Below are 17,401 nucleotides of genomic sequence, written 5' to 3'. Positions count from 1 at the left end.
AGCAGCAGCAGTGTGCAGTCAGACTCAGCAGGCAGCAGCGACAGCAAGTGAGTTCACTGTGACAGCTAGCTGATGGTCACTAGATTCTCCATGGCTCTTTTTTTTCAGCTGTAATTCATTACTTTGTAAATTTCACTGTGGTTTGTTGCAGTACTGTTATATCTCCCATTAGCCCAAACATACTGTATATCTATACACATAGCAGGCCTATACTAGTGTCCACAACTGTCCTTGTCCAACTCAGAAATTTGCACAAACTGTGCCAATGAGGAATAAAACATTTTATTTGGCCATTGTGAACATAGATTCATTGCTTTCAGGTTAAATGCTGATGAGGGATCTTTTTGACTTGTGCTTATTTGGTTTTGCTGTTTGCAGTTTTAATAGGCTATGTGTGTGTGCACTTGCATGTGTCATACAATGTTGGAAGGAACGAAACACGGTTTCCCAGGCTTGGTGTGTTCCTAAGATAAGACAAGTAGCCTAATACTGGTACTAAACTGGCTTATTCAAGAGGTAAGTCCATCAGGTCTTGTAGGCTATGCCTACTTTTCATAGTGAATAGAAAATAAATAGATAGCCTACACAAACAGCATGGTTATACAACATAGGCTAAATGTTTTAAATAATTAGGCCCAACTGCTAATTTAAATCATTATCCTCATAGCATAATTGCCTAAGTCATATTTGAAAATTTTCGGGGAAAAAAAGAAAAAACACAATTTCTAGCAAGCAAAGTCAAAAAGATGACTCGGAACACTTTTAGAGTCCAAAATCACTATCTGCCTGATTGGTTGAGGACATAGCCAATAAGGCAAGGTGATGCAGCAGTGGTAGGAGAGGAAAGTTAGGCAGATATCCCAATTTGGCCAAAAAATGCAATTATGCTATGAGGCTTAATGAACACTGTATTTATAAGTTATAGGCTATGTAAATATGAGAGCTCAGGTGGTGGATGGTGAACCGCGGTGTGAAGTCCACGCCACGTGGCGGCGGTAGAGAAACATTTCCGTGTTTCATAACCGCCATTAAAGCACAAGAAGAAAGGGGAGAGGAGGACCAGAAGAAGAAGTAGTGGGAGTGTAAAGATGGTCGCCAGTGGAGCCATGTCAAGTTTAGACCGAATGAGAAGCTTGTGTGTTTTATATCCATCGTTTTATTTTAGGAACATCCGTGAATTAACATGTTTGTTGGTCGTGGTCTGCGTGTTGACGGGCCAGTCTCTGGCCGAGGACCAGGAGTTTATGGAGGATTTTCTGAAGCGGGAATATTCTCTGGCCAAGCCGTACCGAGGTGGGTGAACTGTCAGCCCGAGGTGACTGTGTGTTAACGGAGATAGTGAGCCCGAGCCGGGCTAAGAGGCATTAACAGACAACAGCAACTCGTCCGGTGGTACATGAAGCTCTCACGCTGTGTATTTGTATTAATTAGAGATTGAGGATAATAATTAACCCGGAGGAACTTTGGACCTCTCGGCACTTGTCGTTCTACATCTGAGCTAATGTCACAAGACGTGATGGCTGCTGCTGCCACACTGGGAACTGTTAAGTAGTCAGGGGAATTAATAACCTACAGCTGAGTTACTTTAACCGGTTTAAAGGGATAGTTCAGTATTTTTAGCGAATTGGCCTATTGCCATAATCCCTATAGTCATAGTAGGTTCATTAGGCCTACCTTTAATTATGGGTGCATGTTGTTTTGAGATCTGCTCAGCGAAGACAATGGAGGTGAACGGTACAGGTCCCTTGTCCCTCATCAATCAATGGGAGAATTTGCTAAAATATTGAACTATCCCTTTAAGTATCACGTCTCTTCGAGTTAGTGTTGTAGTCAAGACCACCTGACCGAGAGACAGAGCCAAGACCAAGTCCAAGACCAAATCAGTGCAAGACTATTTTCAAGACCATTACTGTATTCAGCACCAGTCCTCATAATAATCATGTGGCTTGATTATATGTACATTATTCCTCCTCAGCTAAGAAGAAAAGATCATTTTATATAAAATCTAAACCATATTTAATTGAAACAACGTTTGGATTGAACAGAAGAACACAGTGCAGAACACTGACACTGGTGCAACCAAGTTTTCAGATGGTTACACAAGCAGATAATTACCTTGAAGTTATTGAATTACATGACATAAAGCAAAGCGAGTGAGTGACAGAGAGACATTTGCTGTTTTAAAAAAAGATGTCACTGCAGCTGTGGTCTTCTCATAATTCCCAAGTGTGGTCTCAAATACAGTACAACACTACAACAGTCTTGAGTACTAAAACACAACGAGTTGGTACCAACAACAGGTCCAACTGGTCCGGCTAAGGACTGACTCAGCTTCAGTCTGAGTCACGTTTCATCAGTATGATGCTTTATTAAAGGTACATTGTGTAGGAATTCCTCCCATCTAGCGTTGCGGTTGTATATCGCTGCATTCACGTGAAATTGGGCAGACGGCAGACGGACGACAGCCGCTGCACGTAACGGCATAAACAAGCCTCTATGTAAACAAGTGGTCCGTCAGCACGAGGCAAAACAATACATGTGACAATATGTTGTCATGGCGATGTGGTATTGTTTACCTGACCCACGTTTTACCGTCTCTCTCTGGACTTCTTTGACTAAAATGACATCTGGTTTGTTAGCGACGGCCGTCTGCCCGACTGCAGGTGAATGCAGCATCAGTGTGTAACGCTCCATTCCTCCTCACTGCGTTACCGCGGTGACTTTTCACAGACGCCACCTCGACCTGAGCCGACAGCTCCGGTGTCTCCGCTGAGTTTCCGTGGTTACCTACCGTCACACTGCCACTGAACGTAAAAACATGGCGACACCACATGGCAGCCAGCACCGAGCTTACCCGCCCCATGTAGATATGAATGATATGAACGGCTAATTCAGAGCTGAAAGGAACACTTCAGTTTGTTGATGGGGGGGATTACTGATTAATGAAAAACAGACTTTTGAATGAAATAATCGATTTTCGTGAACAGATAACAGGAGAAGTCACACAATGTCCCTTTTAAAGAAAACTGTTGAATTGTGGTTTCTATCTCCAGTTTCTACAAACCATCAAAGAATGATCCCTCCTTGATCACTAACAGGAGTGTGTATGTAAAATTGAATGTTCTCATACTGTTTCATAACGAAAAACACAAAAATAACTTAGTAGAGCAGTCACCAAGACTATTTTTTTAATCAATACATCCATTGGCTAATTTACTGATCAGTCAATAAGTCTAGAAAATAATTTTCTAATATCACACACTGACACACTGACCTGGCCAGTCAGTCCAGACTAAACCCAGAGTCTGTCTGACCTAAACCTTGTTTGCTCAGATACATTTTTGCAGTGTTAAGTTGTTTTCATCACCACTGCATTGACAAAACATGTTGAAAACCTCTCCCTGCTTATTAACGGACACTTACAGTACAAATGAAGTCATCCTTCACATGTTTCTGACCGATGCACCGTAAACAATAATTATCACAAAATAACACTGGTTCACCAAGACAGGAAGTCAGACACCAACCAGTTCTAGAGATGGGGACTTTAGCATCTATCCTTATTGATCCAGCTCAGACTGTTACCAATTCTTCATCATTAATCATTTTAAAATAAATTCAAGTCACAGTTGTCTTAACCAGTCTCTCAGTTCAAAACAGTCTGCCACATTGTGAGGTTAGTGGTGAACTAAGATAATAAATTCGACTGGTTTACAGTGGGACTCAACTAGAGTTGTGTGGTTTTAAAGTGGCCATATCTAATAATTGATGTTAAAGCAGAAGTAAGCGATCCGGTGGTTTTGGCTAACTTCCTATCAGCAGATGGAGTTAGCAGTCCCCGCCCTCGTCCCTACGTCACCACATTCACGCGCATCCCTTGGCTGCACACACAGAGGGGACAGCCCCTTTATGCCGTTCTCTCTCCTCATTATATAAAGGTTGTAGGATACAAGGAAAGTTTTCTCCTCGGCTTACAGCAGAGCAGAGTGACTGACAGACCCGTGTTTCAGACCAAACACTCTATATAAGTGATTGCTGTCGGAAGATAGAACTATTTAAGACTTAACAAACATTCCGCTTACTTCTGCTTTAATAATATGAACAAGTATTTGATTGAGACTGGGTGTTGTGTGTGCTAAATTTCTGTTCACTCTTATACTGATTTTTGTAAGCACCGTAGTATCCTGTTCTGCTGCTCCCCTCTCTCACAATGTTAAAGGGTAACACTAGTACACACTAGTGATGGGCAAATTAAGCTTTTGTGAAGCACTGAACCACTTGAGCCAATTGTTTCGAAAATGGGTTCATTACTCGAAGCTTCATTTAGAGTGACCTCTCCTGGCGAAGTGGGAGGCTGCAGTCAGAAGGAGGCAGTCTAGTGGGTGGACTGGAGGGTTTTAATTGCGCACTCATACATGCGCACACACCTCAATGAGCAGAGTTGGTGAAATTACTTTAGTAGATAACACTTTTGTTCTAAAGTGCCTTCGCTTTGATCACCCTTGGATTTAAAGAATCTTTTATTTAAAAGCGTACTGATGCGTTAGCCAGATTATATTTGACATGACCTGCACGGGTCTCGAACCCGGATATCCCACACCGCAGGCGGCAATACTAACCGCTTCGCCAAATCATTTCTCTGCTAACAGCCGCCACACGTTGTCAATTCTGTGGCTATATCCGCGGACCTTCGTTACATGCGCGCACACACTATTTACAAATGAAGATTTGATGAGTGTTTGTTTTTTGTTCACAATTTCTCCACAATTCTCGCTCGCAAGAAACAGATGATGCTTGTGTGCGTTTGAAACGGATGAGGGCACACACTTTCAGAATCGAGACCAGTCAGTCGGTGAACCAGCTTTGGTCCAGTCAGGTGATTCATTCAGGCAGTGAAGCAGTTACTGCTTCGGACGTCATATGACAAGCTTTGAAACAGTGGTTCGATGTTACTGGTTTGAAGCACGTATCGAAGCTTCAGTGTCGGACTGCCATCACTAGTACACACTATTAAGCATTAGTTAAGCATGAATAAATATTGAATTCTTCATTTATAATGCATGAATACTTATTAGTGGGTAGTTTATACAGTTACTGCTTATCAATGATGAGTAAAACATTTTTAACTGTGTTTATAAACTACATAGTAATGAGCATTCATGTGTTATAAATGATGAATTCAATATTTAATGCTTAACTAATGCTTAATAGTATGTACTTACAATGAAGTGTCTTGAAATGATACAGATGTAGCTAACAGGAACTGTTGTCTTCTTTTTGCAGGGTTGGGCTTCTCTAGTTCTTCACAGTGGGATCTGATGGGCACTGCCATGGTTACCCCTGACCACGTGAGGCTGACTCCAGACCTGCAGAGCAGACAGGGAGCAGTGTGGAGTCGAATTGTAAGTGTTGCCACTATCTGTTAAAAACCTTCACACGCCCCCAAACCCCTCAGAGACCAGTCGATCCCGTTACTCAGCTCAGTGGACTGACATGTTGCATTCAGCACGGTGCCAGACTAACCTGTCTGTCTTCATTTCTGTTGCCTTCTAGCCATTCTACCTGCGGGACTGGGAGCTCAAAGTGCACTTTAAAATCCACGGCCAGGGAAAGAAGAATTTCAATGGGGATGGGCTGGCCCTCTGGTTAACCAGAGATCGCATGCAGAATGGTAGGAGACCTCATAGTTGGTCTAAGGAAACCAGGTGATGTTGATGACTGTGAAAATATCAAAATAGACCCACTTTTTCAGGATGATATACAAACCCAGTATTAAGATTTGCTCCACTGGTTCTTGGTGCTCAAAAAGGAAACAAGCACTGATCCACTATACACAGCAAAAGTGTCAAAAGTTAGAAAACCATTTTTTTTTAATGGAGACAGGCAATAACATACAAATTTAGAAACATACAATGTAACACCACTGACATAAACACAAACAAAAACAGAACAAAACGAAGCAGGACCAAACAGGAGAGAAAAAAAGCATGTAAACATAATATACATTTAATCAAACGTAATTTTTTCCCATCTTTTGTTATGCTTTTCTACCATGTCTTGATTTGTTGCGATTATTTTTTCCAAAAGAATTTGGCCTTTTTCCTTATTCCTCCTTTTTGATTGGGCCTTAAATATAAATATGTTCCCCAAAAGAATAAGTATCAAACACCCCCAACATAATATTTAGCGGTAATTCAAAAGGAATGGGTCTCAGCCAATTTAGAATATCTAACCACAATCTGACTACATATGGACAATAAAAAACCAAATGTAGCTGATCCTCCACTTCATCATTGCTAAATGTACATAATGGAGTATGTAATATTGATCGAACCTTTTTCCGCTGCTGTCAGCTGTTAGCAGGTATTTTCTGTACATTATTTTCTTGACCAGTGGAAAAGGGGCTAAACAGTTTGTTGTGGATCTGTCTCATCTACCCCCATGTCTCTGTGCAGGTCCTGTGTTTGGCAACATGAACCAGTTCACTGGACTTGGAATATTTGTGGACACTTACCCCAATGCAGACAAGACCCATGATGTGAGTGACGTGTGATTCATGGCTGTGGTGCTGCACTGTTGGTATTCCTCTATATTTAAATAAACTATCAGTGTTATTGTCCCCAAAGTTGATCCTGTTTGTGGTGGTTTTGTTGGATGGTGCCAAGTGTGACTGACAAAACTTAACTTTCATTTTTAAATGTCATGCCCTGGGAAAAACCACCAGATATAATCGGCCCTGCTCTTGAGAAAATGGATTTCGTCTTTGTCATTGCAGAATAAGAGTTCTCTTGCACACTCACCAACTCCATTTCTGATTGAGACATTTGTCTGTGCATTGCGCCAGTGTGTGAGAGGGGCGGGGCAGAGCTCTCACACACTTGGCAGCACTGACACAGACACTGACAGGCTGCTGTGAGACAATAGCACAGAGAGCTAAATGTTCCAAAAGTGTGATGAAGTCTTTTTCATGTCAGGACAGACTCTGGTGTTGGTGGCCAGTATTTTGTAAAGCTCAGTAATGCTCATTTCTTCACATCAAGCCAGAGTTTAACACTTTATCATTTCAACACACTGGGTCCCTTCATTGAAAACCTACATTGAATACCTTACTAGGTAGAACCATAAACTGCTGTTTATTCCAGGAGCTATCCATCTATGTTCAACTGCTCACCATTACTGTGTCATTTCATTATCATCATCATCATCACTGTTTTTTTCTCTTTGTATTATTTGTGATACTGTAACTGAAACATCAGTGTGTTTGTAACTGTAGATAACGGTGTGTGTGTTTTGTCTCCCCTGTATTATTCACAGAGGACTTTTCCATATATATCTGCAATGCTGGGGAACGGGACTCTGTCATATGACCATGATCTTGACGGACGGTCCACTGAGCTCGGGGGGTGCACGGCTCTGGTGCGCAACGCCATCTATGACACCTTCCTCCTCATCAGACTCTCCAAAAACAAACTCACGGTATGAAAACATGTTTGTAAAAACTTTCACAAATTGATTCAAATTCTAACAAAGCTTTTCAGACCTTAAACTCAGTTCTTTATAGAAGCTCAGTTTATAAACTCTTTACACTAATGCCAGAATGATCTCCAGAGCTTCTGAGTAGAACACTGCATTATCAATCTAATAGCATACATAATATGGTATATTTAGGGCTGGGTATTGCCACTGCTTTCCTGATTTGATTCAGTCAGATTTTTCAAAATGTTCGTCAAATACACAAACCAACAACTCCAAAACGCTCTTGTGGACAAGTTGTGACCTGCACATTCACCACGCTATGAGATAATAACAGAACATTACCAGACAGACTTGTTTTGGAGGTAAATGCAAAGCCACCGATCCATCTGCATCAAAACAACTGCAGGAACGCGCAAATCCAAGGGCTGGGGCCGATTTTGAGGGGAAGAGTGAGTATTGGGACGCAGCATTAGTCTTAGTTTCTTTCTCTCTTGCACAGAGGTGTAGTGCTGTTTGTTTAGGTACCAGTGTTCACCTGTGGTGCAAGTGCATAGTCAAGCTGCAGCTCATTTCAAAGGTTATGTAAACACTGTTCCCACAGTGACCAGTTGGAATATATTTACTCACTTCTGTGGAGCAAATGTAGCTTCTAATGTGACAGACAGTCTATGTCTATGTCATGTTTATCACAGATGAGGAAACTGCAAAGACAGCAGCCCTCGTGATTTTACATTTCAACCACATCCTGTCAGTGCTCAGTCGGAGTCACAGCCTCCTGAGATGCTTTGATTTGTGATTGTCTGAACCTATTGTTATTGCCAGTCTTCTTCTTCGGGGGCGGGGGAGCACAATAAGCGTTTAAATTTAAAAACATTGAAAATTTCTACCAAAACAACAGTACATGCTACAGTTTTGCTACTTTTACCAAAATGTAGCCTCAATACTGCAGAAAATTTAGTCCACTTAAACTCATTACAAATTATGAAGTCCATCACTCTGTTTTTTTCAAAAACTGTAAAACTTATTTCACCTTTCTTGTCCCACAATTTTTGCTCAATTGACACCAAATTTGCTACATTGCATCTTCAGACCGTTCTCCACAAATATAACACCAGGCTTTTTGATATTTGAAAAATTGAGCCTACAGTGCATGAAAACGTTTGACTGTAAACACCACTGTAAACATATACCAGCCAATTCTTGCTAAATACATTTTCAGTCTTCCTGAAAAAAAGACAATATTTTGGATCCGTGGTTGATGAAGTTTGGCAAATATCAGAATTTTATCTGAAAAACTAGAACATCTAGAACATTTTGAATTCTGCTCTCATGGGAACAACTGCAGTCAATGTTAGAGTGGCATTTTTAAACATCAGATGTATTATTTATTATCAGATTTTTGTCTTGATAACAGAATATTTGATATTTTGACCTTTTTTTTTATCTATATAGGTCTACTAACTTTTAGAAGGGCACATGGAGCCACTGTTGTAGTGGGAGAACTGGGGTGTCAAGTGTGACTTTGTGGCGAAAATCTATGTAGGCCTCCTGTTCACACAGGACATTCATCAGATCAACACATAGAATCAGTAAGGGCAAAGGCATCAATTACATGATACAAAGTCCCATCCCTTGTGATGAAGATGATGATTTGGTTTGGTTTGCTTACCCTCCTCTTGTCCTCCTGGGTCAAGGAAGAAAGGAAGGAAGGAAGGAATGATGAAGGTGAAGATGGGAGGAGAGAAGGAAGGGGAAAATGAAGGAAAGATAGAAGGAGGGAGGGAGGGAACAGATTGGGTCAAGAAGGAAGAAGTAAGGACAAAGGGAAGGAAGGGAGGAAGGGGAAAAGGATTGTGGAAAGAAGGAAGGGAAAGATGGAGGGAGGGAACAGATTTGTTCAAGGAAGGAAGAAGAAGGAAGGAAGAAGGGAAAGAAGGGAGGAAAGAAGAAAGGGGGAAGGAAAGAAAGATGGAGGGAGGGAACAGATCAGGTCAATTGGTCAAAAGAGGGAGGAAGAAGAAGTAAGGACGAAGGGAAGGAAGGAAGGGGAAAATGATTGTGGAAGGAAGGGAGAAAGGAAGGAAAGAATGAAGAATGGAGGAAAGGAACAGATTGGGTCAGTTTGACCCAGAAGGAGAGCAGGAGGAATCTAAAAATGAATACCTATAAAAGATGAGAAACGATTGATGGCCCTGTCCTGACTGTTCCCTCCAGCTCATGGTGGATGTGGACGGGAAGCAGGAGTGGAAACACTGTACTGAGATCACGGGACTGCGGCTACCTCCAGGCTACTTCTTCGGTGCCTCCTCTGCCACTGGAGACCTGACAGGTACAAAGAATCATCTGTGTGACTCAGTCAGATCAAATCAGCAAAGGGGAAAGTGGGTTAGAGCTTACAAGTGCTGTAAACAAAAAGATGCCTGTAAGACGGAACATTAGCTTCTCTCTAAAGCTCCAGCGACGTTAGAATGAAACACTGAAATGACAAGAGCGCTTTGTGTTGATTTTTTGTGTTTTTTTATTGATGTTTATGACAGACAAATACAAATACTTGTTACCTTATTGCAGTTACATGGATAAGATACACATCTTGTATGCATTTATCAGTATCTATCTGCCCAGTCTTTTTTTTTTTTCTTACAAACAGCAACAATAATAGCAAAAAATAAATGCAGTCCAGCAATAATGTACAAAACAAGCCAGACCTACAACACAAAACATAGATCCACAAAACAAAACAAAACAAAACACCCTAGGAAGTCTACATATTATACCAATCCTGTACCTGCCTCTAATAAAATATGGATAGATAGCTTACATATCCAGCAATTGAGCTAGGAATGGGCCCCACACCTCGTTAAATAAGTCTTCCCTCCCAGCCACTCTATAGGTGACCTGCTCTTAGCTGGCCATTGAACTTAAAACCTGTATCCACTCCTTAAAAGTGGACTGAGTGGGAGATTTCCAGTGGCGTAAAGTGATTTTTTGTGTTAATTAGTCACTTGTGTGTGTGTGTGTGTGTCTCTCTCTCCAGATAACCATGACATCATCTCCATGAAGTTGTACCAGCTGACGGTGGAGAGGAGCCCGGAGGAGCAGGAGGAGGAAGACGTGACCATACCCACGGTGGACAACGTGAGAGCGTTCCAAGGTAGATCCTGCTGATCATTCACAAAGAGTTGTGACATCAGATTTCTTTTTTTCACTGAGGTTCTCATCAGCTTTTATCCAGTTTTCACAGAACTATTATAGATATTTAAGTTTCAATTTCTACCTGTGCTCTTTAATGACCTTTTTCTAACCATCAGTATACTTTCTTTGAGAGACAGCGTTTTTTTAAAGCAATTCTCTGACCACATTCACACAGTAACACACATTCACGCCGGGAAGTTTCCCGGTACACACACACTGTGTGATCCACACCTGTTGATGAGGAATCATTTCTGCTGTTGACCTAGAACAGAAACAGCAGTGAGCTGGGAAACGCTCCAGGCCACTTCATTCATTAGCCCGTCCCATCCCATGACCCAGCACAGGGTGGCCTGGGGTGTATTAAGGAGTATGAGAGAGAGTGGGTGGAGCAACTTTTGCAGTTCCTCATGAGTGTGACACAAACCGTTTTAACAGACCGTGTTGGTGCTTTGTTGTATTTTGCATCTACAGTAAAGCCTACATGATTATTATTACTGTTCACTCAAAGCCTCGCACTCACCTGTGGCTGCATCAAATTGCAAAATCTTGATTGGTCCATAGAAATGCATGACATCACCATTTGCTGTTTGAGTTTGCCACGTTTTGCCCTAGTGAGAAAACAGCTCACAAAAGCCACGGTTCAGTTTGTAATAAGGTTCTGGTGCCACAGTTTCAAGTTCAGTTTACATTGTTTTTTAGCAGAAATATCATCATAACTTCAACACGGATATAGACATAGATATACAGTGTAATGATCCACCATTTAGAGTTAGAGTGAAAAATGTTTTTGTGTAAAGTCTGAACAGAATGAGGCAGTTTGACATCAGGCTCATCACTGTGACAGTGTCATGTTAAAGGGATAGTCTACCATTTTGGCAAATTAGCCTATTGCCATAATCCCTATAGTCATATTAGTAGACCTTTAATTGTCGGTGCAAGCTGTTTTTAGATCGGCGGGGCAGAGATGCGAGCTGCTCAGCTAACGCAACAGAGGCGTATGGTACTTTTGCCTTTCCCTCATCAAATTCACAATCCAACAACTCCAAAACACTCTTGTGTAACTACTTGCACTTTGGAATGTAGTTCCGGCTACGCATTTACCACTAAAACAACTCAGTCTCGTAACCTTCCATTATTATCTCATAGCGTGGTGAATGTGCAGGTCACAACTTGTCCACCAGAGCGTTTTAGAGTTGTTGGATTGTTTATTTGATGAGTTTGATGAGGGAAAGGCGAAAGTACCACCTGCTGTGCAGAGCTCACGTCTCTGCCATGCCGATCTAAAAACAGCTTGCACTGACAATTAAAGGTAATGAACCTACTCCTAAGACTATAGGGATTATGGCAACAGGCAATTTTGCCAAAATGTTGAACTATCCCGTTAACCTGACACTGTCACAGTGATGAGCCGGATGTCAAACTGCCTCATTCTTTCAGAACTATCACTTTAAATGTACAGGAGATGCTGGTACAGCCAGAGGGGAGATGTTGTTAGTTTTGATTCATTAGGCAATAAAGGGTTTCAAAGAACATAGCTATTCACTGTCAGATCACTAGTGCCATGACATCTCATTATTTCCCACTAGTGCATGTTATGTCCATAATGTCTGAGTATAGCTCGTAGCCAGCTGGGTACAGAAAGTCTAGAGAAAAATATGCTCATATGTTAGGAGACTGTATTGCTGATCAGAGCTTTCTGATGAGGAACTCAGCAGAATGTTTTGTCACATTAACAGAAAACCGATGGTGTAGTTACCTGATTACAGACCACTTACAGATTAGAGACATACAAATGTCTCTAATAAGACAAAAAAACAACAAAATAACTACAAAGATTTGATTTCACAAACTAAGAGAGAACAAAACACATGCTGTAGTCGTAGCAATATGATTTTTTTAGGGGAAACAGTTCATCTTGCTCAGCAGTGATGCACACGGTGCCATGACCAAACAGTATTTGTTTCAGAGAAAAGAACAGAATCTGATTATTGAGCCTCTGATTCTTATCATCAGCCTCCCTCTTTGTGCTGATATTGACTCTCTCGTCCTTCTGCTTCACAGTGGAAGTCCAGGATGAAGGGATGAGCGGAGTCCATTTGTTCTTCACATTCGTCTTCTCCGTCCTGGGCCTGTGCGTGCTGGTCGTGGTCGGCCTGATGCTGTACAGCCGCTGGAAGGAAAACAGACGTAAACGTTTCTATTGATCGCAGCCCCCCCACCCCCCCACCATGTTTCTCAATCAACATACATCACAACAATGCAAAGACTTCCATAGCTTTACTGAAACCATACTATTGAATAGACTGCCAAGAGATGACGAACCGCAGCGACTTGAACAGGCAAAGGAATCATGAACACGGAGCCGGCCGTGAAATCGTTTTTTTTTTTTTTTTAGTATTATGGGATACAAAGCTGCTCAAATCCGATCTGTGTCAACATATGCTCGATGATTTCAAACAAACAAACTGACCCCCCCTCGGAATCCGATGCTGTGTGTAGTTTTACCGACGCCCTCGTGGTACCGGGGCGTAGTTACCTCCCCGCTGCCACCGGGCGCCGCCAGCGAGCAGCTCTGATCTGACTGTTAGCCTGCGGATCGCTCCTTTACGATCCAGCGCTTACATCAGCTGCGGACTTTTAAATGTATGTTGTACATCAAAGGAAACGATTGATTCAGGTCACCAGTGCTGTGTGAAGTGCCTCGCTAAGGGCCGACGCAGACGAGGTCTGGCTTCTCGCTGTGGCCCTGTCTGCAGGTTTGAGCTCCGATTTCTTTTTTTTTTTCTTTTTTCTCTCGAACACCTCAATGGTTTGGTTTGACTCACTCTCTCCAGTTCCCAACAGCTCTGTTCATAAGTTGGTGTTGTTTCTTCATCCACGTCAGAAATTGCCCCCCTTCAATCACTATTTTATCAACAGATTCATTTATAATAATGTTGCTTTTGGAATTTAAATCTAGGATGCACTGTGAATCGAGCAGCCATATGCAGGATTGATATTGTTTAATGTGAGTGTGAGTAAACGGAGGCGTGTGTGAATATGAATGCTGTTTACTGTGTACTTGTGTTACCCAAATGTAGCTTTTTCTTTTTTTTTTCTGCCAACATACTAGCGGGTGCCTTTACCCACAATGTCCAGTGGATGCAGCTCTGTCACATGTCTGTTCCCTCTCATCCTACAGACGACCTGCTACAGTACCTACAGCCGGTCAGTGAGCTCACAGAACACATAGTTAAAGCAGATATCAGTGGAATGTTTTTGTTAATATAAGTCCTAAATAGTCCTATTTCCCGTCAGCAATCACTTACATGAAGTATTTCAGCCTAAACACGAGTCTCTCCGTCACTCTGCTCTGCTGTAACCCGAGGAGAAAATTTTCCTTGTGGGATACAAGTGTTATCCAATGAGGGGAGAGAACGGCATGAAGGGCTGTGTGTGCAGCCAAGGGATGCGCGTGAATGTGGTGACGTAGCACGAGGAACAATTGATGCCTGACAAGGGCGGGGGCTGCTAACTCATGGTGCGTTCAAGGAAACTCGTACTTTGTGTTTTTCCTTCCTGTGAAGTCATACCAGTTCGATCTGGTACGAGTTCACGGGTCGGAAGTTACGAGTGGCCGTTATAGGGAACTTTCACAGACAACAGGACGGTAAAAACACGAGCTACGGGTTACCTGGAACGCTACCAAGTCGTAGTTGTGACTTGAAGCTGTAACTTACGGTTTCAAAAGCCTGCCTTGAACACAGCATTAGCCGAAACGGCCGTGCCGATGATATCTGCTTTAACTAGCCTGCAATCATGTGTCTCAACTGTGATGGATATGACAGTCTCCTGGCTCCCACAGAATGTCCCTGTCCAGACCTGACGTTAAAGGGATAGTTCAACATTTTGGCAAATTGGCCCATTGCCATAAACCCTTTAGTCTTAGCAGTAGGTTTGTTACTTTTAATTGTCGGTGCAAGCTATTTTTAGAACGGCGGAGCAGAGCCGCGAGCTGCTCAGAGCTACGCTACGGAGGCTCATGGGATTTCTTGGTTTCCCTCATCAAACTCATCAAATACACAATCCAACAACTCCAAAACGCTCTGGTGGACAAGTTGTGACCTGCACATTCACCACGTTATGAAATGATCACGTATAATTACGTAACATTACGACACAGAGCAAATACTCTGAACTACTTGCTTTTAAAATCACTCCGACCGCAAACAGTCTCTGTATTTACCGCGAAAACAACTCCGTCTCGTAACGTTCCGTTATTATCTCATAACGTGGTGAATGTGCAGGTCACAACTTGTCCACCAGAGCGTTTTGGAGTTGTTGCATTGTGTATTTGATGAGTTTGGTGAGGGAAACCAAGAAATCCCATTTGCCTCCGTAGCGTAGCTCTGAGCAGCTCACGGCTCTGCTCCGCCGTTCTAAAAATAGCTTGCACCGACCTACTGCTAAGACTATAGGGATTATGGCAATGGGCCAGTTTGCCAAAATGTTGAACTCGCCCTTTAATGTCCTCTTAATGCGTCCTTCTCTCACTGTGTGTGTGTGTGTGTGTGTCTGCTCCAGTGCAGACTGACTCAGAGATGTGACACAGACGTATCTACTGGACACACAGGGTTGTACACACAGGACTTTTTGTCATAGCAGGAGAACCATTGTGTGTTACATTCACATAGCACAAACATTGCAAGTGCTGCTTCCAGGGCTTCTAGTTAAACCACGACTGTGTGACACTGAGCCAGAATGAACAAAAGCAGAACCCTGACACTGAAGCAGCTCCACGTTATTCATCCCTTTTTATTCATTTTAATTTTCACTCAGCTGCTGAACTGTTACTTGTCCAGGTCTCCTCCCTCTGGACCCAGGACCTGTGGTCACTGAACCAACCTCTTCATTTGGTGGGGTTTCATTCTGCTAAAGAGGAAAATAACAATTCTTATTTCACATATTTTTCTTCCTTGTCAAAAAACCCCGGCTTCTGCACTGCAAAAACTCAAAATCTTTCCAAGAATATTTGTCCTTTTTCTTGTCAAAATGTATAATTTCTAGTCAAAACTAACCTCTTTCCACTTAAAATTAGACTCATCACCTAAAAATTAACTTGTTTTTAGATCATTTTCACTTGTTTCAAACAAATATTCACTTGAAATAAGTAGAAAAATCTGCCAGTGAAAGCAAGTTTTTTTGTGCTTGTAATAAGGAAGAAAAACATGCTCCACTATCAGATTTTTCTACTTATTTTAAGTGAAAATATGCTTGAAAGATGTAAAAACTGTCTAAAAACAAGCTACTTTTCATGTGATGTTTCTTATTTTAAGTATAATGAGATTTGTTGTGACTAGAAATGACATTTTGACTATACAAATATTATTGGTAAGATATTTGAGTTTTTGCAGTGTGCATCACCCACAATGCAGTTCTCTCACCTCCAGTTGGTAGTGTAGGTGTTAGGATTGTAAATAAACCTCATGTTCACAGCAGAAGGGGGGAAACAAAACTGCAACCTAAAACAAGAGTTCACACAAGACAACAAGCAGGCTGAAACAGCACCAACACTCAGTCTATTCATGAATTAATTAGACTGTCCCAGGTCATTATAGATACAAAGCAGCAGCTCTGCAACGGGGCAGGACAGATTAGCACTGATTAACAAACCTTTTAGTGAATCAAGTAGCACCCACTTCCTTGTTAGAGTGAGACGTCTGTAGGAGTGTGAACTATCAGGGAGATTTTAATGTGTTTGCATCCTGTCATAGCTGAATCAATCAGTAGTTATTATCATTAGCCATAATTAAAAAACCACTGTGTCCATTCTTAGAGTCACTACTCTGTTAACTGCATCTTGATGTTTGAAAAGTTTACTGTTATTTCTCTTCTTTACTTGTCTGAGTAGGGTTTTTTTTTATTTTTATTCTTTACTAAATGTCAGGGTGTTTCCTTCTTCATCGTTAAATTCATGAGCCTGTAGTTAATTATTTAAATGTTAATGTCGAACAAATTCTGATTTTAATTTGCTAATCCAAATCTTTTGTCTGAAGAAACTGAAAAAAATGAAGTGAGGAACATTTGTTCTTCTTGCTCCTGTGTCTTGATTTTTTTTTTTTCTAAATAAAAGTTTCTACGTGATTTAGCTAACGTGATAATGGATTTTTCTCCTCTACTTCTTTTTTTTAAAATTAATGCATCATGATGTTAAAACCCATGTTTTCCTTGCAATTACTATTTCACAGATGAATCTTAAAGGAATAGTTCACCAAAAAATGAAATTCAGTCATTATTGACTCACCCTCATGCTGATGAATACTCTGGAGTAGTTTTTTATTCCTCAAAGTGCATCTGGAGACCTGGGAGGCCGGTTCGTAGTCCAACGTAAACTTTATATGAGAGTAATAGGGCCCAACACAAAAATGTCCATTAAACTACACAGAAACCATTTAACATTCCCCCACACTGCTCGTCCACTGCAATCCAAGTGTCCTGAAGGGATATAGTCCAGAGTTTACTACTCCAAACAACGTCATTTAGGACATTTTTACAGCCTGAACAGTCCTGTATTGAATTTGCCTGGTGCACGCTCTCTGACCAGGCTTGCCTAAATGACGTTGTTTCGGGTAAACTTGGGACTATATCCCTTCAGGACACTTGGATTGCAGCGGACGAAGAGTATGGAGGAACAATAAATTATTTTTGTGTAGTTTTATGGAAGTTTTTGTGTCGGGCACTATTACTCTCATAT

General features: G+C 41.6%; 1 protein-coding gene across 1 annotated transcript; it reads left to right on the top strand.

Moving 5' to 3' along the window:
* The first annotated feature begins 1,057 nt into the window (after positions 1-1,057).
* Positions 1,058-12,996, top strand: lman2lb (lectin, mannose-binding 2-like b). The gene is made up of 8 exons (XM_085787631.1): positions 1,058-1,293; positions 5,284-5,402; positions 5,554-5,671; positions 6,456-6,538; positions 7,315-7,476; positions 9,691-9,805; positions 10,511-10,627; positions 12,730-12,996. The coding sequence occupies exons 1-8, from the start codon at positions 1,089-1,091 to the stop codon at positions 12,870-12,872; spliced, it is 1,062 nt and encodes a 353-aa protein (XP_085643757.1). The 5' UTR covers positions 1,058-1,088; the 3' UTR covers positions 12,873-12,996.
* The last annotated feature ends 4,405 nt before the right edge of the window (positions 12,997-17,401 follow it).

This window comes from Trachurus japonicus, chromosome 9, assembly GCF_045865225.1.
Source record: "Trachurus japonicus isolate A0001 chromosome 9, Traja_1.0".
Taxonomy (NCBI): Eukaryota; Metazoa; Chordata; class Actinopteri; order Carangiformes; family Carangidae; genus Trachurus; species Trachurus japonicus.
Note: the sequence above shows the minus strand (reverse complement) of the source record. Positions and strands in the feature narration are given on the sequence as shown.